General features: G+C 44.4%; 1 protein-coding gene across 2 annotated transcripts in view; it reads left to right on the top strand.

Annotated features, from left to right (window-relative positions):
• Positions 1-27,483, top strand: part of LOC144694060 (clathrin light chain A-like) — a 49,850-nt gene that overhangs the window by 11,363 nt on the left and 11,004 nt on the right. Inside the window, exons 3-6 of one of the 2 annotated variants that reach the window (XM_078564456.1) lie at positions 6,840-6,883; positions 15,580-15,691; positions 24,261-24,372; positions 26,827-26,880. In XM_078564456.1, coding sequence (XP_078420582.1) covers positions 6,840-6,883; positions 15,580-15,691; positions 24,261-24,372; positions 26,827-26,880 — 322 coding nt within the window. The remainder of the gene's footprint in view (positions 1-6,839; positions 6,884-15,579; positions 15,692-24,260; positions 24,373-26,826; positions 26,881-27,483) is intronic. The other variant, XM_078564516.1, reaches the window with a different exon arrangement.

The raw sequence follows: 27,483 nt of genomic DNA, 5'->3' as shown, positions 1-27,483 counted from the left end.
AAATGCCTTTTGAAAGTCCATGTACACCACATCAACAGCATTACCCTCATCGACCTTTTCTGTTACCTCTTCAAAAAACTCCAGCAAGTTAGTTAAACATGATTTCCCCTTTAGAAATCCATGCTGGCTCTTCCTTATCAACCCATATTTTTCCATGTCACTACAAATTCTATCCCGAATAATTGTTTCTAGAATCTTGCCCACCACTGAAGTTAAACTGACTGGTCTGTAATTGCTGGGCTTATCCTTACAACCTTTTTTTTAACAAGGGCGTAATGTTTGCAATTCTCTAGTCCTCTGGCACCACCCAAGTCTAGGGAAAACAAAGATTATGGCCAATGCCCCTGCAATTTCTACTCTCACTTCCTTCCATATCCTTGGATGCATCTCATCCATGCCCCTTTGTCCATGTGTAAATTCCCTTTTAGGTGCCTAATCGGTCCTGCTCCTCCTTTTATTGCCTTTTTACTACCTATATGCCTATAGAAGAATTTGGGATTCCCTTTATGTTGGCTGCCAGTGTTTTCTCATAATTCCTCTTTGCTTCTCTAATATGATTTTTCACCTCCCCTCTGAACCTTCTGTATTCCTCTTGGTTCTCAATTGTATTTTCTAGCTGACACCTGTCGTAAGTGCACTTTTTCTTCTTTATCTTATTTTCTATCTCCTTTTTTCATCCAGAGAGCTCTGGATTTGTTTGCCCTACCTTTCCCTTTACCTATACCTTGACTGTGCCTGAACCATTCTTTTTTGAAGGTAGCCCATTGTTCAGCTACAGTTTTTCCTGCCAATCTTTCATTCCAGTCTATCTGGCCCAGCTCCGTTCCTGCCCCATTGAAATCAGCTCTTGTCCAGTTAATTATTTTTACTCTGGATTGCCTATCGTCCTTCTCTATCATCATCCTAAAATGTGCAATACAATGATCACTGTCTCCTAAATGTTCCCTCACTGACACTTGATCTACTTGGCACACCTCATTTCCAAGAACCAGGTCTAACAGTGCATCTTTTCTTGTTGGATTGGACACATACTGCTGTAGAAAATTCTCCTGAACAGAATGTAGGAACTTTTGCCCCTCTCCACCCTTTACACTACCACTGTCCCAGTCTACATTCGGGTAATTAAAGTCCTCCATTATAACTACTCTATAATGCCTGCATCTCCCTGTAATTTACCTGCAGATTTGTTCCCCTACATCCTTCTCACTATTTGCCGGTCTATAGACTACACCGAGTAATGTAATTCTCCCCTTTTTGTCCCTTAGCTCGAGCCAAATTGATTCTGTCCTTGAACCCTCTGGGACATCCTCTTTCTCCAGCACTGCAATGCTCTCCTTAACCAATACCACCACCACTCCTACTTTCCTTCCTTTCCTATCTCTTCTCAACACCTTGTATCCGGGAATATTTAACACCCAGTTCTGCCCTTCCTTGGGCCAGGTCCCTGTTATCGCCACAACATCATATTTCCACATGGCAATCTGTGCCTGTAACTCCCCAATCTTATTCACTGTACTCTGTGCATTCACATACATGCACAGTAACCCTGATTTAGATTTTATTACTTTCTCCCTTGCCCTGACTTTACCTATTAACTTACTATTGTCTATACTAGTGCTATCTGTCCCTCCCAGTATTTTGTTCACCCTGGTATTCCTCTCTAATATTTTTTCTTGGTTCCCACACCCCTGCCAAATTAGTTTAAAGCCCTCCCAACAGCACTAGCAAAACGACCCGCAAGGAACTCAGTTCCAGCTCTGTTCAGGTGCAACCCGTCCGGCTTGTACAGGTGCCACCTCCCCCAGAGCCAATCCCAGTGTCCCGGGAATCTAAAGCCCTCCCTCCTGTACCATCTTTCCAGCCACACATTCATCTGCCTTATCCTCCATCTCTGTACTCACTGGAACTTGGCACTGGGAGTAATCCAGAGATTACTACATTTGAGACAAAAACAGAATTACCTGGAAAAACTCAGCAGGTCTGGCAGCATCGGCGGAGAAGAAATCAGTTAACGTTTCGAGTCCTCGACCCTTCAGCAGAACTGGGTCATGGGTCATGAGGACTCGAAACGTTAACTGCTTTCTTCTCCACCGATGCTGCCAGACCTGCTGAGTTTTTCCAGGTAATTCTGTTTTTGTTTTGGATTTCCAGCATCCACAGTAGCTTTTAGCTTTTTGCTACATTTGAGGTCCTGCTGGCTAATTTTCTACCTAGCTTCCTAAATTCTGATTTCAGGACTCTACATCCCCCCCTCCTACCTCAGTCATTGGTACTAATGTGGACCACGGCCTCCGGCTGATCACCCTCCCCCAGAAGAATGACCTGCAGCCGCTCTGTGACACCCTTGACCCTGGTACCAGGGGGGCAACATACCACCCTGGAGTCACATCTATGGTCACAGAAACACCTGTCTGTTCCCCTGACCAATGAATCCCCTATCACTATGGCTCTTTCTTTTTTCTTCCTCCGCTCCTGCACAGCCAAGCCGCTCGTGGTGCCACAAACTTGGCTCTGACTGCACTCCTTTGAGGAACCAGCGCCCTCACCAGCTTCCAAAACAGAAAACTGATTTGTGAGCGGGACCCCAGGGGACTCCTGCACTACTGCCTTCTCCTCTTGGGCTGCCTGGTAGTCACCCATTCCCTCTCTGTCTTCAGACCCTTAAGCTGCGGTGTGACCACCTCTCTGAACATACTATCCACGTAGCTCTCAGCCTCACGGATGTACCACAGTGACTCCAGCCGCCTCTCGAGCTCTGAAACCCGGAGCTGAAGTTTCTGCAGCTAACAGCACTTCCTGCACATGTGGTCAGCTAGGACATCTGTAGCGTCCATGGTATTACAGGACACTCATTCCAATCGACTGAGCTGCCCTGCCATGTCTTAACTCTGCTTCCCTTGCTTTAACTTTATTCTACTTTGGATTATTTATATTACTTTTTTATACTGGCCCTAAATTTCCCTTATTCCTGGCATTTCTCAGTTAAATCCAAGTACAGCAACTTGTTTAAAAATAGTACACTTTTCCAATTTACTCACCAGTTCCTAGTTACCAAGGCTGCTGCTCTTCTTTCTGAGGGAAGGTAGAAAAAGAAAGGAGCACCTCCTCCCTTCTCACTGAACTCCCTCAGCCACCAAACTCCAACTGAAGCACTCGACTGCAGCCAAACACTCCAGTGCAGACAAAGTCAGCACTATAACACAGCCTACTTTTATACTCTCCGAACCTAGCCTCTGAAAACCTGATTAAGCAAGTTATCTAATTAACTAGTGTCATGAAGCCATTAATGTATATAATGTTATTGGAAATTATTTTTTAAAAATAGAGGTTTAGTCTGTGGGTGTGTTAATTGGATTAAAGCCAGCTAGTCTGGGTGCTTTGATGTATAGTAGTTTTGAGATGTAAACACAGAGGTAGAGGTAGATTTGCATTTTGTTGAATAGTGCATTCAAGAGTGAGAGTGAAATCTTGCACCTAGCTAGGAGACACCAAGCAATATATTTATATTACTAATAAAATTGGTGCTATGAAAGGGGTTTTATTGTTAGAAGAGGTGGAGTTCAAAGGGCCTGGTGATACAATGAGAATTTACATTCAAAGAGAAGTGTTGGGTATGACAGATAGCAGTTTTGTGTGTGCAGGGCAGAGATAATGTAACATTAAAGCAGCTGTAAGCCTACAACTGTCTGCAAAGGAACCAAAGTGACAGGAACCTCATTTTGAATTTGTAAGGTGAAAATGCTTTGCCTGGAGTTTGGTTGAGTCTATGGGTTGCTGTTGCCTTAATGGAGATTAGTTTGGGAATTTGTTAAAAGTTATGATTATAGTAATTTGTATCTGTGTGTATATGTTTAACTTGTGTAAATTAATAAATGTCTCATGTAGTTTTATACAAAAACCTCTTGAGAACTGGTGGTCTGATTCCTGAATTTAGAGTTGCATATCAAACATACCACATAAAAATATACGTTAAGACAGTTGTTTAAAGTTTCCCTCTGGGATTTTAAATAACAGCCTTTACCAACTGCTGTATCATAACACCAGTTTCAGTTGAATCCCCTTTGGTTCGAGGATCTGTCTAACTCAACTACCCTGTAAAGCCCCCTCAATCTTTTATGTTTCAGTAAGTTCACCTCTCATTCTTATGAACTCCAAAGAGTAAAGGTCCAACCTGCTCAACCTTCCCTCATACGACAACCCCTTAATTCCAGGAACCAACCCAGTGAACCTTCTCTGAACAGCCTCCAATGCAAGTATATCCTTCCTTAGGAGACCAAAACTGTACACTGTACTCTTGGGCAGAATTTAATGCCCTCCCCTGAGGTGAGTTTGGAGGTGGGGGGCATTTAATTGGGTGGGAGGGTGCCAGTTGGGGACCCTGCCATCTTTCCACCTCTGCCCCAATTAAGGGTGAAATTGTTCAGATTTGCATTAAGTGTGGTAGCGGGTTTTAAAAAAGATGTTTTACCCGCCGGTTGTTTTCGCACCATATCATCCCTTTCCCGTCTCATAAACTGTGCAGTCTCGGGAAACATGCCGTCTCGCTGACAGGAGGCGTCTGATTGGCCCGTCACGCCGTTACCTCACTGCTTCCTCATGACTGGACAATTCTACCCTAAGCCTGGGGCGGGCAGGTCTTTCTGCCTGGACACCAACTGAGACCCATTAATGGGCAATATATTCAAAAGCCCCACAAACCTAACTCCCAATTTTAAATTCTACTCTAATCCTTTTCATAGCACATTTCTCAAATTTCACTGTACCATCTCATAAGAAATCATCAACATGCATGATGAAGACGCCTGACAGTTTTCCTTTAAGATACCAATAAAACATACAGGATCTGCTTTAAATTGAACAGAATCTATTTTCATCAAAACAAATATCACCAAAAAAAACCACACACTAGAAGCATTGTTCAGGCCATGGGCACATTTTAGTCTCCATAGCTCCCTTTCTGTATCTGCTGCCTCTTAGGGTGGTACACTCCCATGAATAATGTGGCCATTAGAGCTGAAAGGATTTTCAAGATTACTTTTCCAGCTGTGGGAGAGTTCACTCTAACATCTGTATCTCCCAGTCCCTCTTCAAACCCCCCTAGCAACTAGCATCGCTTTAGCCACTTATAAATCTCATCCGTATAAGTCTCATTCTTCCCTGACAATTTACACTTGCTTTCTGCCATTTTTCACAAAGGATACTAGGATTGGAATTAACATTTTTTTCCTTAGTTTCCAATCTTCACTTTTAAGCAACCATCCTCTGCTACCATGTTTTATTCCTGAAATCCAGTTGGTCAAGGATGGAATTGGAACCAATTTTTACATACTTTTATATTAATTTTACAGAGTTCACAAGCATGCACCATCAAACCCAACAACCACAGTTTAAGCTTGTATCCATTTATTTGGGATTCCCACTCAATGCTCTCCACCTGCACACATTTAAACACAATTAATATACAATCAACAGGTAGAAGTAGGCGCCCTTAGTGATGGAGCAGATATTGTATAAAAGCTTATCTCCGCATCAAACACAGCACCGGGGTGGTGAATGGTCTGGCTCAGCTTCAGACAGTGGTCAGAAGGAGGGATACTAACGGTGGTCAGGGAACAGAATTTGTGACCAAAGACAATGACTTCAGTTTTTTCTATATATAGTTGGAGATAATTTCCGTTCATTAAATAAATTATATCAGACAAGCAGTGTGACAAATTGTTACCTTTTTAATGCAGCAAGTGGTAAGAACGTGATTTATTTTTCATGCACAGGATGTGGGTGTCGCTGGCTGGGCCAGCATTTATTGCCCATCCTTAATTGCCCTTGTTCAGAGGGCATTTAAGAGTCAACCACATTCCTGTGGGTCACATAGAACCATAGAAAAGTTACAGCACAGAAGGAGGCCATTTGGCCCATCTTGTCCATGCCAGCCCGAGGACACCCAGGTGCCCTTTCTAATTCCACCTTCCTGCACCCGGCCCATAGCCCTGCAGCTTACAGCACTTAAGGTGCAGATCCAGGTACTTCTTAAAAGAGTTTAGAGTTTCTGCCTCTACCACTAACTTGGGTAGCGAATTCCAGACACCCACTACCCTCTGTGTAAAAAAGTAGGACAAACTAGGTAAGGATGGCAGATTTCTTTCCCTAAAGGCCATTGGGTTTTTACAACAATTGGCAATGGTTTTATGGTCATCATCAGACTTTTAATTCTAGATTTTTATTGAATTCAAATTTCACCATCTGCTGTGGTGGGATTCAAACTCAGGCTCCCAGAGAATTACCCTGAGTCCCTGGAATACCAGTCCAGCGACAATACCACTATGCCAACACCACCCCATACCACATGGGGTAGTTGAGACGAATAATATCGAGTATTTAAGGGGAATTTAGTTAAGCGTATGAGGGAGAAGGGAATAGAGGGTTAAGCTGATGAAAAAGGGCAGGAAAAGGCTCAGGAGGAGTATAAACAGTGGCATGGACTGGGGACCAAATGGCGAGAGTGCGTGTGCATGCGCATGTAAAAAAGTTTTTCTCAAATCGCCATTGCTTCCTTTGCCAATTACTTTAAACTTTAATTCAAATCTGAGCACATACGGAGAAACTGTTCCCATTGGTGAAAGGATGGAGAACCAGAGGGCACAGATTTAAGGTTATTGGCAAAAGAAGTAATGGAGATTTGAGGGAAATTGGTGAGATTTCACTGATTAAGTTTAAGTACAATTGTTTTGTGCATCTTTCAAACAGAAAGTAGTGAAAGCAGCATGAATAGCTGTATGTATTCTTTATCCATCAGTGGGATGTGGTTATTAACACTGATATGGTCCTCTTGTTCTTTTCAGAGATTACTGGTGAAGTGGATACTGTTAATGGAGATTCGTTTCAGGTATGTTATAAATTTGCTGTGCCTTTGTGTTTTTTAATCCCTGAGTGCTTGTCAGAAAAAGTAAGTGGGAATATGTGGGGTGATCCCCTAGGCTTTGGTGTACAGGGCACAATTTCAAAATTTCAAAATGCAAGTGTTGTGAACTGTGAGGAGAATAATGTTAAACTTCAAAATGACATAGGCAGGTTGGTGGAATTAGCAGACAAGTGGCAAATGACAGTTAATACAGAGAAGTGTAAAGTGATTCATTTTGGTAGGAAGAACGTGGAGAGACAATATGAAATTAAGGGTAGACCATAAGACCATAAGACATAGGAGCAGAAATTAGGCCATTCAGCCCATCGAGCCTGCTCCGCCATTCAATCATGGCAAAACTGATAAGTTTCTCAACCCCATTCTCCCGCCTTCTCCCCGTAACCTTTGATCCCCTTACCAATCAAGAACCTATCTATCTCGGTCTTAAATACACTCAATGACCTGGCCTCCACAGCCTTCTGTGGCAATGAATTCCATAGATTCACCACTCTCTGGCTAAAGAAGTTTCAATTCTAAAGTGGGTTCAGGAGCAGAGGGACCTGGGGGCATAAGCTCACAAATCATTGAAGGTAGCAGGGGCAGGTTAAGAGAGCGGCTAATAAAGCTTGTGAGGTACTGGGTTTTACCAATACGGACATGGAATACAAAGGCAAGAAAGTTATCATTAGCCTTTATAAAACACTGATTCAATCTCAACTGGAGTCCAGTTCTGGGCTCAACACTTCATGAAGGATATGAGGGCATTAAAAAAGTGCAGATAAGGTTCATGAGAATGGTTCCAGGGAGGGAGAACTTCAGAAACATAGATAGATTGGAGAAGCTGGGTCTGTTTTCCTTGGAGAAGAGAAGGTTAAGAGAACTTTTGATACAGGAATTCAAAATCATGAGCGGTCTGGACAGAGTCGATCGGGAGAAACAGTTTGCATTGTTAGAAAGAATGAGAACCAGAGGGCACTGATTTAAATTAATTGGCAAAAGAAGCAATGGCCATGTGAGGAAAACCTTTTTACTCAGTGAGTGGTTAGGATCTGGAATACACTGCCTGAGAGTGTGGTGGAGACAGGGTCAATTGAGTGTTTAGGATCTGGAATACACTGTCTGAGAGTGAGGTGGAGACAGGGTCAATCGAGTGGTTAGGACCTGGAATACACTGCCTGGGAGTGTGGTGGAGACAGGGTCAATCGAGTGGTTAGGGCCTGAAATGCGCTGCCTGAGAGTGTGGTGGAGACAGGGTCAATTGAGTGGTTAGGACCTGGAATACACTGTCTGACAGGGTGGTGGAGACAGGGTCAATCGAGTGGTTAGGATCTGGAATGCACTGCCTGAGAGTGTGGTGGAGACAGGGTCAATCAAGTGGTTAGGATCTGGAATGCACTGCCTGAGAGTGTGGTGGAGACAGGGTCAATCGAGTGGTTAGGATCTGGAATGCACTGTCTGAGATTATGGTGGGGACAGGGTCAATCGAATCGTTAGGATCTGGAATGCGCTGCCTGAGAGTGTGGTGGAGACAGGGTCAATCGAGCGGTTAGGACCTGGAATACACTGTCTGAGCGTGTGGTGGAGACAGGGTCAATCGAGTGGTTGGGATCTGGAATACACTGCCTGAGAGTGTGGTGGAGACAGGGTCAATGGTTAGGATCTGGAGTACACTGTCTGACAGGGTGGTGGAGACAGGGTCAATTGAGTGGTTAGGGTCTGGAATGCACTGCCTGAGAGTGTGGTGGAGACAGGGTCAATCGAGTGGTTAGGATCTGGAATACACTGTCTGAGAGTGTGGTGGAGACAGGGTCAATCGAGTGGTTAGGATCTGGAATGCACTGCCTGAGAGTGTGGTGGAGACAGGGTCAATCGAGTGGTTAGGATCTGGAGTACACTGTCTGACAGGGTGGTGGAGACAGGGTCAACTGAGTGGTTAGGATCTGGAATGCACTGTCTGAGAGTGTGGTGGAGACAGGGTCAATCGAGTGGTTAGGATCTGGAATGCACTGTCTGAGAGTGTGGTGGAGACAGGGTCAATCGAGTGGTCAGGATCTGGAATGTGCTGTCTGAGAGTGTGGTGGAGGTAGATTCAAAATTGGAATTGGATCATTATCTAAAAAGGAAAAATTTGCAGGGCTTCAGGGAAAGGTTGGGGGTGTGGCACTAGGTGAATTGCTCTTGCAGAGAGCAAGCAAATACACAATGGGTTGAATGGCCTCCTGTGCTGAAACTGTTCTATGATTCTGTACTCCCCAGCAGTGAAGCTGTGTTGATAAGGAGAGCAGATCGGAATTGCGCTACAACATTGTAACCCTGATTATAAAATGGAATTTACTGGAGAAGGTGCAAAAAGTGCAAAGTTGATACCAGGACTGAGAGATTATACATATCAGTAAAGACCAAACAGATTGGAACTTGCTACCCTAAGTAGTGGTTGAGATTAATAGCATTGATGCATTTAAGGGGAAGCTAGATAAACACCTGAGGGAGAAAAGAATTTGAAAGATGTATTGGCGGTGTTAGATGGAGAAGGATGGGAGGGGACTCAAGTGGAGCAGAAACACCATTTGGACTGTTTCTTTGCTGTAAATTCTATAAATAATTCTCTCCTGGTGAGCATGGCATCCCAGGGATTGCAAATCACCCATACTATCCTTGGTTGGTGAAAGACCCAGGGCTGAACTTTTAGGTCACAATGGAAGCCGCCAGGGAGATGGGTGGGTGTATGAGTTAATGCCACTGGCTGGCATGCTAGTTTTATGTTGCTGTTTCTGCTGCTGGCATTTTTGCTTAGATCAGGGGAAGACAGGCCCTGGTGACCCATCTGATTTGAATATTAGGCTATTAATTTTGTTAACGAGCTCATTGTCAGCTTGTTAATGGCTAACGTGGAATTTTTGTGAGGGTGGACAGGTTGCACACTGGATCAGATACATGGAGTGTCTATGGAGGAGGCAACACAGCACAAGCCAGCCATGGCCCCACCATGGAATTAGTTGGACCCTAAAAGGGAGCACAGCTGAACGGGGCACTCAGCCACTGGCACACAGGTGCCACCGAGTGTGTAGAAGTTGCTGGAATAGGTCTGTACATGCTCGGCAGTGGAGGGGATCATGACCTTCCTGGCATCATAAGGCCATAAGAATGGGGATAAGTGTTCCAGAAATTATTGTAATTATGGTTCTCAAATATTGGGCCAAGTGGCGATGAGGATCAACATGCTCAGCAGCAGAGGCAAAACTCTAGAATGGGGAGGGCAGAGGGGAGATGCTGTACCATCAGAATAAGCTGATCAGCTGAAGATGGAACTACCAGGACATGTCAAAGAATCACTGCTGCAGGAGATCGTAGATACCGAGTGCATGTCTTCTGATTACTCCAACCAGAGTAATCCGTTGCTTAATTTCCATTTCCATACTTTCATCTTCTGCCACCACTGACCCCAGGTACTTGAAACTACTCACTTTCTTCAAATCTTCACCCATTACACCTTCGCTCTGATCCATTTCCCTAGGCTCAAACTGACAGATAATATATTGAATTTTTGCTCTACTGATCTTCATTCCTCTGTCTTCCAGTGCTGTTCTCCAGATACTCGGTCATGCTCTTATCATTCCCTCAATATCATCTGCAAACATCATTGTCCATCATTTCTGTCTCACTTGCTCAATTAGAACATCCATGACAATCAGGGATAGGAAGGAGCTCAGTGCCAATCCTTTGGGCAATCCAACTTAGCTGCCTGCACCCTAAGGTCTGAAATTCCCTCTCTAAACATTTCTGACTCTATCTCATCCTTTTAAAATGCTCATTAAAACCTTTACCTTAGCCCTGAGCACAAATATTAATTTGGTTGTGTGCCAATTCCCCAAGGTTGACACACCCATTGGACTACACCCATAGTGTTTCAACTCACTTTACATAAGGAGTTGTGTATGATCTGGTGTGGAACCATATTCAACTGTAACTTTCAAAAGGGGATTAGATAAATATTTGAAGATGAAAAAAATTGCAGAGCTTTGGGGAAAGAGAGTGTTGTGATACAACAGTTGGTAAAGGCTGTTATTTAAAATCCCAGAGGGAAACTTTAAACAACTGTCATAACCTATATTTTTAAGCAGTATGTTTGAGATGCAGCTCTAAATTCAGGAATCAGACCACCAGTTCTCAAGAGGTTTTATATCAAACTACATGAGACATTTATTAATTTACACAAGTTAAACACATACACATGGCTACAAATTACTATCATAACTTTTAACAAATTCCCAAACTAATCTCCACTAAGGCAACAGCGGCCCACAGACTTTAACCAGACATCAGGCAAAGCATTTTCACCGTACAAATTCAAAATGAGGTTCCTTTCACTTTGGTTCCTTTGCAGGCAGTTGTAGGCTTACAGCTGCTTTGATGTTACATTGCCTCTGCCCTGCACACACAAACTCCCCTCAGGTTATACCCAGCACTTCTCTTTGAATGTAAATTTTCATTGTAACACCAGGCCCTTTGAACTCCTTTCATAGTATCAATTTTATCAGTAATATAAATATATTGCTTGGTGTCTCCTAGCTAGGTGCAAGATTTCACCCCCACTCGAATGCTCTATCCAAAAAAATGCAAATGTCCTCTACCTCTGTGTTTACATCTCAAAACTACTACACATCAAAGCAGCCAGAAACTAGCTGGCTTCAATCCAATTAAAACACACACACAGAGACACACCCACAGGCTAAACCTCTATTTTAAAAAAAAATTCCAGTAACATTTTATACATTATTATCTTCATGACAGAGAGGATGAATGGAACTAATTAGATTGCTCTTTTAAAGAGTTGGCACAAGCAGGATGGGTCAAATGGCCTCCTTCTGTGCTGCAAGATTCTATGAATACCCCATGGCTGAGCTGAAGAATAGGTAATCATTATCAGAACATAAGAAAATAGAAGCAGGAATAGGCCATATGGACCCTCAAACCTGATCTGCCATTTAATAAGATCATGGCAGATCTTTAATACCATTTACCAGTCCAATCACAAAATCCCTTAGTTCCTTTGCAGTATTTTACATAACTTGTTAGTGGCTTAAACCAACACAGAGGTCGGATATCAAATAAACAAGTGTGTTCTATATCATCAATTCTCAGCTTGGTCTGTCCCCCTTGTGCTCTTTTGAGCACCTCACCTTGTTCATTCTTCTAGCCTTTCCTTTAAAATCCTTGCTTTCTACTGCCCGCCCAACCCCACACCACATTTTTCACTGAGATATTGTCACTGCATTACACGTTCCCCCACTCCCAGCTACATTGAGCAATTTCTCAGCTTCATTATTTTGGGGAGGTGTTAGCACCATTCTAATGCAGCTGGGCTCCTTGTCCCAGTGAACAGCGGTACTTTGACCCAATGTACCACAGACAGTGAAAGTGAGAACAAGGGGAAGAAACTGAGCTCGGTAGCATCTGTGTTTAGGTAGAATGAGTGCCTTTCGGGCTCCACAATGGCGTCTATGCACATGCGCACACTTGTGACAAGGTCGTGTTGGGCATTTTGGTAAAGGGATTAGAGCGCATTACAGTCGCTGGGAGTATGCAGAGCAGGCAGATTGAGACAACAATCAGCGTGCAACACTCATTTAATATTAGCGCTACTATTTTGGAGCTCAAAGTTCCAGATAACACACTCTCTTAACCTCACACAGCTGAGCATGCATTCAGTAACAGGAAGGATCCATGACCCCCACCTTGTGGTATTTAAAGCAATTGCAAACTACAGGTTAGTGGCTGGTTGTTTTCTTTTCTTTATTCTTTCATGGGATGTGGGTGTCGCTGACAAGTCCAGCATTTGTTGCCCATCTCTAATTGCCCTTGAACTGAGTGGCTTGCTAGGCCATTTCAGAGGGCAGTTAAGAGTCAACCACATTGCTGTGGGTCCGGAGTCACATGTAGGCCAGACCAGGTAAGGACGGCAGATTTCCTTCCCTAAAGGGCACTAGTGAACCAGATGGGTTTTACAACAATTGATAACAATTTCATGGTCATCATTACTGAGACTAGCTGTCAATTCCAGATTTATTAGTTGAATTTAAATTCTACCAGCTGCCACGATGGGATTTGAATCATGTACCCAGAGGAGATGGTCATTGCCTGGCACTTGTATGGTGCGAATGTTACTTGCCACTTTTCAGCCCAAGCCTGGATATTGTTCAGGTCTTGCTGCATTTGGACATGGACTGCTTCAATGTCTGTGGAGTCGTGAATGGTGCTGAACATTGTGCAGTCATCAGCGAACATCCCCACTTCTGACCTTCTGATGGAAGGAAGGTCATTGATGAAACAACTGAAGATGGTTGGGCCTAGGACACTACCCGGAGGAACTCCTGCAGTGATGTCCTGGAGCTGAGATGACTGACATCCAACAACCACAACCATCTTCCTTTGTGCTGGGTATGACTCCAAAAAGTGGAGAGTTTTCCCTCTGATTCCCATTGCCTCCAGTTTTGCTAGGGCTCCTTGATGCCACATTTGGTCAAATGCTGCCTTGATGTCAAGGGCAGTCACTCTCACCTCACCTCGGGAGTTCAGCTCTTTTGTCCATGTTTGAACCAAGGCTGTAATGAGGTCAGGAGCTGAGTGGCCCTGGCGAAACCCAAACTGAGCATCAGTGAACAGGTTATTGCTAAGCAAGTGCTTCTTGATAGCACTGTTGATGACCCCACCCATTACTTTGCTGATGATGGAGAGTAGACTAATGGGCCGGTAATTGGCCAGGTTGGATTTGTCCTGTTTTTTGTGTACAGGACATGCCTGGGCAATTTTCTACATTGCCAGGGAGGTGCTAGTGTTGTAGCTGTACTGGAACAGCTTGGCTAGGGGCACGGCAAGTTCTGGAGCACAAGTCTTCAGTACTATTGCCGGAATATTGTCAGGACCCATAACCTTTGCAGTATCCAGAGCCTTCAGCCATTTCTTGATATCACGTGGAGTGAATCGAATTGGCTGAAGACTGGCATCTGTGATGCTGGGGACCTCTGGAGGAGGCTGAGATGGATCATCCACTCGGCACTTCTGGCTGAAGATTGTAGCAAATGCTTCAGCCTTATCTTTTGCACTGATGTGCTGGGCTCCCCCATCATTGAGGATGGGGATATTTGTGGAGCCTCCTCCTCCAGTGAGTTGTTTAATTGTCCATCACCATTCACAACTGGATGTGATAGGACTGCAGAGCTTAGATCTGATCCGTTGGTTTTGGGATCGCTTAGCTCTATCTATCACTTGCTGCTTTTGCTATTTGCCACACAAGTAGTCCTGTGTTATAGCTTCACCAGGTTGACACCTCATTTTTAAGTATGCCTGGTGCTGCTCCTGGCATGCCCTCCTGCACTCTTCCTTGGGGTTGATCCCCTGGCTTGATGGTAATGGTAGAGTGGGGGATATGCCTGGTCATGAGGTTACAGATTATGTTCGAGTTCAATTCTACTGCTGCTCCTGGCCCACAGTGCCTCATGGATGCCCAGTCTTGAGTTGCTAGATCTGTTTGAAATCTATCATGTTTGGCACAGGTTTAGCCATACAACACGATGGAGCGTATCATCAATGTGAAAGTGGGACTTCATCTCCACAATGACTGTGTGATGGTCACTCCTACCAATACTGTCATGGACAGATGCATCTGCGGCAGGCAGGTTGGTGAGGATGAGGTCAAGGATGTTTTTTGCTGTTGCAATATGTTTGGGTGATGTGGTATCATGGTTGGTTAGCTGGCAGTATGTGCAAGTTGTGAGATTGGATGTGAGGCTTGCAGCAATGCTAAGAGTGTGAGGGTGAGATGAAACATATATGTGTTATGTGTGAGCATAGATTGGCAGAGATTGCTAGTTGATGAGTGATGGAATGTGCTGATTTGAGCAGTGGCTGAGGTTAAGTCGTTTACTTGGTTTGGATGTAACATTTGAAGATACCTTCACCAACTTTGACCACTTGTATAGGGTCATTGAACTTCTTGCAGCACTGCATCCGGATCCCAGGGCTAGACTCCTGCCATTGACCGTCACAGCTATCTGCTTCCCCTTTTCACCGTGTGTCTGGAGGGCCACTGTCCCTGTGGATACAAGACGTCTCTCCTCTTTGTCACCTCCTCCACTAAGAATTGTAGTGCAGCTTTGAACAACCTGAGTGCCTGCTCTATCCATTCTTTCTCAGGTCAGGAACCCCAGCACATGCTTCAGCCACAAGGTACCTTCCCTTTAAGATGCAGCCTGGCTTCAAGTAACACTAACAAATATCAATTTTGGGTCCCTGATGATGCATTTAGTCAGTCAACGGTACAGATAGCTCTGGCTGCGTGCAGAAATGATGGTGATGAACAAGTAGCACAAAGAGGTAGTGCTGCCTGAATTATATCAAGTGGGGTGTGGGGTAATCAGCGCATTGTGATTCCCATGCCCGTTTTAGGGGGCTATCCAGTGTAACCTGTCGGAATTCCAATTTGTGGCTTTCCCAGGAGCTGCGTCAGGCCAATCAACATTGGAAAAGTTCCTGGATTCCCACTTCGATCAGGATCTAGACCAAGCATACTATACCACTGCTTCCCAGGGAAGGGAATTTCGGAGCCAGTTAGTCTATTTGCTAATTAACACAGTTCATGTAGAGATCAACTGATCCATTTTTAAAAATTCCTCTTTTGACAGGAGAATGATGCTGATGCACATTCTACAAGTTCACAAGCTGATCAGTTACACCAAGAGCCTGATAGCATACGCAAATGGAGAGAAGAGCAAATAAAGCATTTAGCGGAGCTGGGTAAGCAATCAACATCAATAGGTAAATCATTCCTAAATCTCTGGTGAAATGGCCAGACACATGGCAGGTGAAATTTAACGTAGAAAAGTGTGAATTGGTTCATTTTGAAGAGAAGAATGAAGAGAGACAGTATAAACTGTTACGGTTCTGAAGAGGCCACAGGAACAGAGAGACCAGAGGGTGTACACACTCAAATCTTTGAAGGTGGCATGACAAGTTGAGAAGGCAGTTAAAAAGCCTACAGGATGTCTGGGTTCATAAGTAGAGGCATAGAGTATAAAAGCAAGGAAATTATACTAAACCTTTATAAATCACTAACCCAGCTGGAATATTGCAACCATTTCTGGGGACCACATGTTAGAAAGGATGGAAAGGCCTTGGAAAGAGTGGAGAGGATACTTACTAGGATAATACCAGGGATGAGGAACTTTAGTTACGTAGAGAGAGTGGAGAAGTTGGGGTTGTTCTCCTAAGAGTAGAAAACGTTAAGGGAAAATTTAATTGAGGTGAGAATTATGAGGCTTTGAGTAGATAGGGACAGAATGTTTTCACTGCTGGGAGGGTTGGCAACTAGAGGGCACAGATTTAAGATAACTGACTAAAAAGCCAGGGGAGAGTGAGAATGTTTTCATGCCACAAGGTGAGATCGGCAGTGCACTACCTGGAAAGGTGGCAGAAGCAGATTCCATGGTAACTTTCAAAGGAAATTGGATAGATACTTGAGAAGGACAAAAATTGCAGTGATATGGGGGAAGAGCAGGGGAGTGGGACAGATTTGTAAATCCTTTAAGGAGGCAGCACAATGGACTGAATGATCTTCTTCTGTACTTTATGATTTGATGATTTATGGTTAGGTTAGTAATCTATAGTGTAGAGTAGTCCAGCTGTCATTGAATCCAGGGTTGAAAAGCTGTCAGTCCAGAATCACAGGGAGTTGAGATGCCTCTGCTGGCTATCTCTACCGGATTTTTTGGGGAGGGAGGGGAAATGGTGAAAGTCAGAGAGTAGAGTCAGATGCTCAATTAGACTGTGACCAATCCAGCCAAAATCAAACATTTCAGCAGGCCTTTCAACTACTCCTTACATATTTACACACAGGTCCGTCTAACTGTGCAGCCCATACAAGCAGACAATGCAGGTCAGTGAACACAACGTTAATGGATGAACAGCCAGTGACAGTTAGGATACAGGAGAATTTCGGGTGAGCTCAAGTTTTTGGAAGATGCAAGGCCGGCCAGGAGACCGTTGAAATTGTTGAGCCTGGAGCTAATAAAGATATGGGTGAGGGTTTCAGCTGCAGCAGCATTGAGGCAGGGGTGGAGACTGGCAATATTACAGAAGTGAAATTAGGCAGTTTGGTGTTGGAGCGGATATGGGGGAGGGGACGGAAGTTCAATTGTTTTCCTTTCGAATAGAGGTGGCAGCAAAGTGTATACAGTTGGGAGGGAATCCTGAGAGTCCTCAATATTGACTCTGGACCCCATAAAGCCTCATGGCGTCAGGTCAACCATGGGCAAGGGAACTTCTTGATGATTATCATCCACACCCTCCCTCAGCTCATGTCCTCCTCCATGTTGAACACCACTTGGAAGGAGCACTGAGGGTAGCAAGGGCACAGATTCAACTCTGGGTGGGGGACTTCAATGCCCATCATGAAGAATGGCTGAATAACTCCATTATTGATTGCACTAACCTGGGACATATCTACCAGACTGGACCTGCATCAGGTGTTGAGGTAACCAACAAAAGTGAAACAACCCACTTGACCTCGTCCTCACAAATATACTCGTCACAGATGCATCTCTCCATGACAATATTGGACTGGACTAACCACACATAGTTCTTGTAGAGACCAGACCTTGTCTTCACACTGAGGACGCCTCCACCATGTAGTGTGGTGTGATGTTAAATGGGATACGTTCACAACAGGTCTGGAAGCTCAAAACAAGACATCCATGAGGCACTGTGGGCCATCATCAGCAGCTGAATTATGTTCCACCACAATCTGTAACTTCATGGCCTGGCATATCCCCCACTCTACCATTACCGTCAAGCCAGGGGATCAACAAAGTAGCCTGCTTTATTGGCACCACACCCATCATCTTAAACATTCACCCCCTCTGCCACTGATGCACAGTGGCAGCAGTCTGTACTATATACAAGATGCACTGCAGGGACTAATCAAGGTTTCTTAGACAGCACCTACCAAACCCACAACCACTATCATCTAGCAGGACAAGGGCAGCAGATAGATGGGGACACCACCAGCTGGAAATTCCCCGCCAAGTCACTCACCATCCTGACTTGGAAATATATCGCCGTTCCTTCACTGTCGCTGGGTCAAAATCCTGGAACTCCCTCCCTAACAGCACTGTGGGTGTACCTACACCACAGGAACTGCAGCGGTTCAGGAAGGCAGCTCACCACCACCTTCTCAAGGGCAACTAGGGATGGGCAATAAATGCTGGCTTAGCCAGCAAAGCCCACACCCCATGAATGACTAAAAGAAATCTCAAGACAGAATCTGTACGTTTAATTTTATCTGATAAGAAATTTTAACTTTCCAAGGTACAGAATGATGAAATGTGACTGGTTAAAGCTGGGTGACTGTGCGTACACATTCAGTGAAACGCGATTACACCTTCCAAACCTGTGACCTCTACTGTCTAAAGGCCAAGGGCAGCAGGCACATCGGAACACCACCACATACAAGTTCCCCTCCAAGCCTGACACCATCCTGACTGTTGCTTCACTGTCACTGCCTCAGAATCCGGGAACCAGTTTCCTACTAGCAGTGTGGGTGTACCTACACCGTCGTTGTCATCAATCCCTTGAAAGGAGGGGGATGTCTGCTAGCTTCATGATTTGTATTTTGTCGGGTGACTCAGCAGGCCAATCCTGGGGCCACAGGTCTTTGGTCAGAGAGGATAAGAGTTGTCCTTGGAGAGGGGTGTTCTCATGCCAGGATTCTGCTCTCTGCCCTTCCGCTTTTGTCGCTTCTCTACAGCAGAGTTTATATGGTCAGTTTCTGACTGTGCTGTGCCTTATTGGATGAGGCACCACCACATGGCGCTGTTTGTGGCTAATTCTTCCCATGCACAGATTTCAATTCATCCCCTTTTTATTGAGGCTTTCAGAGTGTCCTTAAAACATTTCCCCTCCTTCAGATCGGATGCCATCCTTAAGTGATAAAAAGGGGATCTGCGTTGGTCACAAACAAGGAGAAGACCCAGGGTAGAATCAGCTATGCAGGAGAAGCCTTCCAAACATTTCGTAACAGAGTCTTCGACAGCAGAGATCTCCATAACAGGACAAAGGCTTTAGTCTATGATGCTTTTGTTGTCACCACCCTTCCATAAGGCAGTGGGACTTGGGCCACCTACCAAGACAGTTCCAGGCACTAGAGCATTTCCACGAGCGGTGTCTCTGCAGGATACTCAGAGTCGTGGGAGGACAAGGCAAACTAACTCCAGCATCATCACTGAAACCAATTCCTCCAGCATCGTAACCATGATCGTATCAAATCAGCTCTGCTGGTCTGGACGCTGCCTCCACATGTGCCTACAGCACATGGACTGCAGCAGTTCAATAAGGCAACTCACCACCGCCTTCTCAAGGGCAACTAGAGATGGACAATAAATGCTGGCCCAGCCAGTAAAGCGCACATCCCGTGAATGGATAAAAGAATTTGCTGAATGAAACTATGGAAATGAGGAAACTTGTTGCCCAGCATAAAAGAATTGACATAATCATATGGAAAGGGCAAGTTTGGAAAGTTCTTGGCTCTGGGGGAACAGCTAATATGTTTGAGTTCCCACATTCTTTCATTTGTGAAAAATAAATTGACTTTGATGTCATTAAACCTCAGCTGATAGCAAATCTTTCTGGGATGTACAACAAATTTAATACTTATTTTCTAGAACTCAGACAAAACAATCTGCTACACACCGTGTGCTACAACCCCCTTGAGGTTAAACTGTCACCCACTTTGCGCTCAAAGATATTAGAGCAGCTCATTGATATTCATTGGACAGGTCCCTCAGAACCAGGTATAGTGACATACCATTTTAATGTGAACGCTGTGATGAATACAGCAACAGTTCTTTTGCAACACTGAAAATGTTACATAGGAACATAGGAATTAGGAGCAAGAGTAGGCCATTCGGCCCCTCGAGCCTGCTCTGCCATTCAATAAGATCATGGCTGATCTGATTGTGGCCTTAACTCCACATTCTGCCAGCCCCAATAACCTCTGACTCCCTTGTTAGTCAAGAATCGGTCTACCTCTGCCTTAAAAATATTCAATGACCCTGCCTCCACTGGGAAAGAGAGTTCCAAATATTCACGGCCCACTTAGAGAAAAAAATTCTCCTCATCGCCATCTTAAATGGGAGATCCCTTATTTTTAGACTGTGTACCCTAGTTCTAGTATCTCCCACAAGGGGAAACATCCTTTCAGCATCCATCCTGTCAAGTCCCTGTTGGTCCTATTGAGCACAACCTCCTGATGTGAAGCTGTATTTTCAGCAAAGACATTGATGAAACATCAAGTCAGAATGAACAGTGACGTGTGCTTGTCGAAGGTACTTCCATTTCTTGTCAGAATTATAGCTCAGCACAAGCAACAAGTTAACATTAAAACAAAAATGATAACACTGTTCTTCCACTGCTTGGGCAGGTTACACTTCTTGGGTATCTGTAAGGGAAAAAGTACAACGCGGGGGGTGTGTTTCAATAAGTGAGGGAAAAGTTAAGAGATACATACTTGCACCATCTGTGACTTACACATCAGAAGAGAGTGTGGGATGAGGGGAAGTGGGCTGTGACGGGAGGATTGGGTATGAGCGTACTGTCAGTTACAGATACAGGAGAATCTATCCTTCTTTCCATCCCTTTCACCAAGGGCTCCTGCGCAGCAGTTGAAAATTTTGGTGTCCACTCTCCCCCATCTTGTTTAAAAGTAAAGTACTGCGGATGCTGGAAATCTGAAACAAAAACAAAAATAGCTGGAAAAACTCAGCAGGTCTGACAGCATCTGCGGAGAGGGACACAGCTAACGTTTCGAATCCGTATGACCCTTCATCAAAACTAAAGAAATATAGAAATGTGGTGAAATATAAGCTGGTTGAGGGTGGGGGGGGGACAGGTGAAGCTGGATAGAGGGCCAGTGATAGGTGGAGGCAAAGAAGAGATTGTGAAAGATGTCATAGACAAAAGGACAAAGGGGTGTTGATGGTGGTGATATTATCTAAAGGAATGTGCTAATGGTGACATTAGGGGTGGAAAGCAGGATGAGCAAGTGACAGATAGCCCTAGTGGGGGTGGGGGGGGGAAGGGATCGAAATGGAGTAAAATGTGGAGATAAAACGATAGATCGAAATAAATAGGTGGGAAAAGAAAAATATATTTTAAAAATTATAAATTATTGGAAAAAGGGGGATTGGAAAGGGGGTGGGGATGGAGGAGAGAGTTCATGATCTGAAATTGTTGAACTCAATGTTAAGTCCAGGAGGCTGTAAAGTGCCTAGTCGGAAGATGAGGTGCTGTTCCTCCATTTGCGTTGAGCTTCACTGAAACATTGCAGCAGGCCAAGGACAGACATGTGGGCATGAGAGCAGGGTGGTGTGTTAAAATGGCAAGCGACAGGGAGGTCTGGGTCATGCTTGCGGACAGACTGAAGGTGTTCCGCAAAGCGGTCACCCAGTCTGCGTTTGGTCTCTCCAATGTAGAGGAGACCGCATTGGGAGCAGCGAATGCAGTAGACTAAATTGAGGGAAGTGCAAGTGAAATGCTGCTTCACTTGAAAGGAGTGTTTGGGCTCTTGGACGGTGAGGAGGGGCGAAGTAAAGGGGCAGGTGTTGTACCTTCTGCAGTTGCATGGGAAGGTGCCGTGGGAGGGGATTCAGGTGTAGGGGGTGATGGAGGAGTGGACTAGGGTGTCCCGGAGGGAATGATCCCTGCGGAATGCCGCCAGGGGGGTGAAGGGAAGATGTGTTTGGTGGTGGCATCATGCTGGAGTTGGCGGAAATGGCGGAGGATCATCCTTTGAATGTGGAGGCTGGTGGGGTGATAAGTGAGGGCAAGGGGGACCCTATCATGTTTCTGGGAGGGAGGAGAAGGTGTGAGGGAGGATGCGCGGGAGATGGGCCGGACACGGTTGAGGGCCCTGTCAACCACCGTGGGTGGAAAACCTTGGTTGAGGAAGAAGGAAGACATGTCAGAGGAACTGTTTTGGAAAGTGGCATCATCAGAACAGATGCGACGGAGGCGAAGGAACTGAGAGAATGGGATGGAGTCCTTACAGGAAGCTGGGTGTGAGGAGCTGTAGTCGAGGTAGCTGTGGGAGTCGGTAGGCTTGTAATGGATATTGGTGGACAGTCTATCACCAGAAATTGAGACAGAGGGGTCAAGGAAGGGAAGGGAAGTGTCAGAGATGGACCATGTGAAAATGACCGAGGGGTGGAAATTGGAAGCAAAATTAATAAATGTTTCCAGGTCCAGACGAGAACATGAAGCAGCACCGAAGTAATCATCGATGTACCGGAGAAAGAGCTGTGGGACCATCTTGTGCCTTTCTTCACTGTTTCCCAAGTCAAAGTCACTTCCTGCACAACTGCCAGTGTCTGCATCAGTTACAATCCACTCCCCTTTAAGAGTTGCAGGCTACTGTTAAGCAGTGCTAGTCACTCACAATACTGGCCACCTGCTGATGTATCCAGCCAATCAACAACACCATTAATGCTGACTGGACACTGAAATAATTGAAGCAAATTCATATGCTGTCTGCATCACAATCAATGTGTATGGGTTAATCATGCATCCCAATCTTGTTTTTGAGTGATATCAGATTCCGTCCCCTCCCTGTGGAAGCCCCTGCAGGAATGATGGAAACCTAATCCCAGTAAACTCTGGGCAAGGCATTATTCTTACTTCTTAACCATAGAAAGGTTACAGTGCATAAAGAGGCCATTCAGCCCATTGTGTTTGTGCCAGCCAAAAGACAGAAAAAAGAAACTAGCCGCTCATTTTACTCCCACCTTCCAGCACCTGGTCCGTGGCCTTGCAGGTTACAGCACTTCAGATGCAGATCCAGCTGCCTTTTAAATGAGTTGAGTGTTTCAGTCTCAACCACCAGTTCAGACAGTGAATTCCAGATGCCCACCACCCACTGGGTGAAAAAGTTTTTCCTCATATCCCCTTCTATCCTTCTACCAATCACCTTAAGTCTATGCTCCTGGTAACTGACCCCTCAGCTAGGGGATGCAAGTCTTTCCTGTCTACCCTATCTAGGCCCCTCATAATTTTGTGCACCTCAATTAGGTCACCCCTTAGTTTCCTCTGTTCTAAGGGAAACAACCCCAGCCGATCCAATCTCTCCTCATAGCTGCAATTTTCAAGCCCTGGCAACATTCTTGTAAATCTCCTCTGCACTCTCTCCAGAACAATTATGTTCTTCCTGTAATGTGGTGACCAGAACTGTACACAAAACTCCAGCTGTGGCCTAACCAGCGTTTCATACAGTTCCAGCATGACATCCCTGCTTTTGTATTCAATACCTCGCCCAATAAAGGAAAACTTTCTTGTCTACCTGTCCTGTCACCTTCAGGGACCTGTGGACATGCACTCCAAGGTCTCTTACTTCCTCACCCCTCCCAATAACCTCCCGTTTATTGAGTATCCCCTTGCTTTGTTTGCCCTCCCCAAATGCATTACCTCACACTTTTCTGGATTGAATTCCATTTGCCACTTCTCCACCCACTCAACCAAACCATTGATATCATTCTGGAGACAACAGTTATCCTCTTCACTATCAACTACACGGCCAGTTTTTGTGTCACCTGCAAATTTCCCAATCATACCTCCCACATTTAAGTCTAGATCATTAATATATACAACAGACATCACAGGCCCCAACACTGCGCCCTGTGGAACACCACTGGAAACCATTTTCCATTTACAAAAACATCCATCGACCATTACCCTTTGTTTCCTGTCGCTGAGCCAATTTTGGATCCAACCTGCCACCTGCCCCTGTATCCCATTGGGATCTCACTTTCTGACCAGTCTGCTGTGTGGGACCTTGTCAAATGCTATACTGAAATCCATGTAGACAACATCCACTGCACTACCCTCATCAATCCTCCTTGTTACTTCCTCAAAAAATCCTATTAGGTTAGTAAGGCGCGATCTTCCTCTAACAAAACCATGTTGACTATCCCTGATGAATCTGTGTCTTTCTAAGTGACATTTTATCCTGTCTCTCAGAATTATTTCCAGTAATTTTCCCACCACCGAAGTCAGGGTAACCGGCCCGTAATTTTCTGGCCTGTCCCTCGCACGCTTTTTAAACAATGTTACAATGTTTGCAGACCCCTAATCCTCTGGGACCTCGCCTGTATCTAATGAGGATTGGAAAATGATCCTCAGAGCATCTGCTATTTCCTCCCTGGCTTCCTTTAACAGCCTGGGATACAATCCATCCGGCCCTGGTGATTTATCCACCTTCAAGGATGCCAGTCCCTCCGGTACTTCCTGTCTCACTATACTACTTCCTGTCTCACTGTGCTAGATGCCAACTCTCGTGAAGCAGAACTAGAATGGAAAGAGAAAGCTAAGAAAGAGCTGGAGGATTGGTACATACAACAAGCAGAACACCTCGAAGAAATGAAAACTAATAACAGGTATTCACATGTTGCTGAGAGCTGAGTGTTGTTGTGTATCAAAAAATAAATGTTTTGTATAGAGGAGCAACACTGCCCTGTCACAAAATTACCCAAACTTATTCTTTTTTTACATAAAGTTTTCTTGAACTATGTATAGGAAATTATAATCTGAAGCCTCATTTTAAAATAACAAACAAATAATTCAGCAAGGGACATAGGAATGGGGGAGGCCATTCAGCCCCTCAAGCCTGTTCTGCCATTCAGTTGGATCATGGCTGATCTGTATCTTAACTCTACCCGATTGCCTTAGTACCATATTCCTTAATACTCTTTCCTATCAAAAATCTATCAATCTCACTTTTGAAATTTTCAATTGATCTCCAGTCACAACAGCATTTTCTTTGGGGAAGATGTGCCAGATTTCTGATTCCCTTGGTAACTGTGGCTATATTACATGGCTCATTGAAAGATAAATTCAAATTTTCAATTACTGTAAATTTCAAAATTTATTTCCTTCAAATGCCCATCCAGTTTCCTTTAGGAATCATTGATCATCTCCGCTTCCAGCACCTTCTAGGCAGCGAGTTCCAGGTCATTGCCACTCGCTGTGTATAAAAGTTCTTCCCACCCTGTGTCTCTTGCCCAAAACCTTAAATCTGTGTCCCCTTAGCCCTTGTACCATCAGCTAATGGGAACAGCTTTGCTTTATCTACCTTATTTACACCTGTCATAATCTTGTACACCCCTATCAAATCTGCCCTTAATCTCCTTTGCTCCAAGGAGAATAACCCCAGCCTTTCCAATCCCTCATCCCTGGAACCATTCTGGTAAATCTCTTCCGCACCCTTTCAAGGATCATCACATCCTTCCTAAAGTGCGAGGACCAGAACTGGACACAATCTTTGAGTTGTGGTCTATGGAATTTTAAGTTTAGATATCCCTTGAAGTGTCTTTTTATATATTCACGGTTACAAGTTTCTCACTTCCCCCTCTTTGATTTGGTCAGTTCTTTGCCTTTCTGATGGAACACTTTGGATGATGAGGGAAAGTTCTGTACCAATTTTTCAGGAAGGGAAACATTCTAAATAAATCCTGCTGCACTTTATTATTGAGTGTATCACTCCCTTATGAATCAGAATTTCCCTAAAGTACAAGTTACTCGAGCCAAATCCACAGCAGTTTGCAATTCTGACTTGGTTGATATTATGTCTACTTTGCCCCTCATTACATCAATCTCTCCAATACCTTACAGTTTGGTTTGGCAGTGCTACTAATTACTCACCCTCCTGGGTCACACGGCCACTGTTGGCAGCAGTTTATCAGCCCTTCGAATGTTTCTGACCTGCTGCTTACTGGTACACCCATCGTCTCCCTCTGAGAACTGAGGGGCATTTGTGGGGACAGAGTCAGGCAATGGAGACAGATCAAAAACAAAAATAATAATACCTGGAAAAACTCAGCAGGTCTGACAGCATCTGCGGAGAGGGATACAGTTGACGTTTCGAGTCCGTATGACTTTTCATCAGAAATGGAGACAGGTTATCTGTTTAACATCTGCATTCAGCTTTCTTTTAACTCTATTTATTTCTCAGAGTAACTGAGAACCTCTGGATACATCTCACTGTTTCCACAGCCACATAGATTCCTACTTTTTAAATTTGTTTTCTCTCATTTTAGAAAGACAGGCTCCCAACTCCTAACTCATGTTAAGGGAATTCTCCACTGTGGAAGCCATTACGCTCTCTTTAATCATTTACTGTAGAATTGTAGCATTAATGCTGTTGTTCAACAAACTGGGACATCTCTAAACTCAAAATAGCTGAAATTATTAGTAAATATTATGCAGTTTAATAAATCCTCCTTCTATACAGGCTATTGCTCCACAGCTTATCAGAAACCCAGATCCATGTGGGAATTTCCCCCGAGGCATCTCCTACTTTTCCATCGTTTCTTCAGCAGAAACCCCGTTTACTTCATTACAGGAGGTTTGCACCAAACCTCAGCCAGAGGGGGCAGGCGTGGCCGGGGGAAACTCCCACCGATGGTCTTTTGCTGAAGGTAGAAGTCATTTTGCTGCAAATGCTGGTTGTTGCCCTTGAGATATGAGTCTTCCAACCCTACAAAAAAAGGATAGGAAAAGACCAACAGGCTCAGCAAGGCCATACACTCAGCCAGGAATACCGATTAGTGACATTACCCGCACCCCACCAATTCCCCACCTCCTGCCACTGGAATTTAAGGCAGACATTAAAGGTAATTGGAACTGGAACTCCCTCCCCAAATTCCAGTTCTCTGATCCAGGGGCAATGTTCCCACATGTTGCCTTCTCCAGCCCCAGGAATTTCAGGCCCTTTATAAGTGATGTGTTTTGTCCTGTTTATTTGGGCAGCATCTTACTCTTGTTTTCCCACGTTTTCTCTTTCTGATTGTTGCTGTCCACGGACTACACAACTGACCTTTTGATCGTCCTAGGATTCTGGATGAGGCTTTCTACAAACAACCCTTCGCTGATGTGATTGGCTATGTGTATGTTGCTTTATTAATATTTCCCTCTTGCTGTTCTTAGCTCAAACAATTCCTAATGAAAACTGTTTGCTCTTGTTTTGTACACTTGCTGCCACATTCTTCTGTTTTTATCACATCATTTTAGTGTTGAATAGATAGGGAATAAATGCTCAGGTTAATATTCTGTCAACTAATTTGCAATATTTTTAAGTTTTGAATTGAATGTCCTATTGAGAGACTGAACAGAGATGGCAGTCGTAGATCAGTGGTGGAACTCTCATCCAAGTCAGAAGGTTATGGGGTTGAGTTATATAAATGCCAGTTCATTTTTTATTCATTCTTTCTTTCCATAGAAGAACTTTATGGAATTAAATATTAGTCACTGTATTTACTGTGTACACTCAGCTGAATTCCAAATTTAGATGTTGAGGAAAAATTGGGAATGACTGACATCTGAAACATAAAACACTGTGAATGCCAACTTAATCAGTCAGCATCTAAGGGTAGACAGGGTCAGTAAGTGGTCCTGGGTCAGCACTGAGCTACACTTGTGTCCAATGAGGCAAGGGCCACTTAGTTAGATAATTTGGTAGAGTTTTGGATTAGGGTTGATACTGCAATTAG

The sequence above is a fragment of the Cetorhinus maximus genome, chromosome 1, assembly GCF_964194155.1.
Source record: "Cetorhinus maximus chromosome 1, sCetMax3.hap1.1, whole genome shotgun sequence".
NCBI lineage: Eukaryota > Metazoa > Chordata > Chondrichthyes > Lamniformes > Cetorhinidae > Cetorhinus > Cetorhinus maximus.
This window is presented reverse-complemented; position numbering and strand designations above follow the sequence as displayed.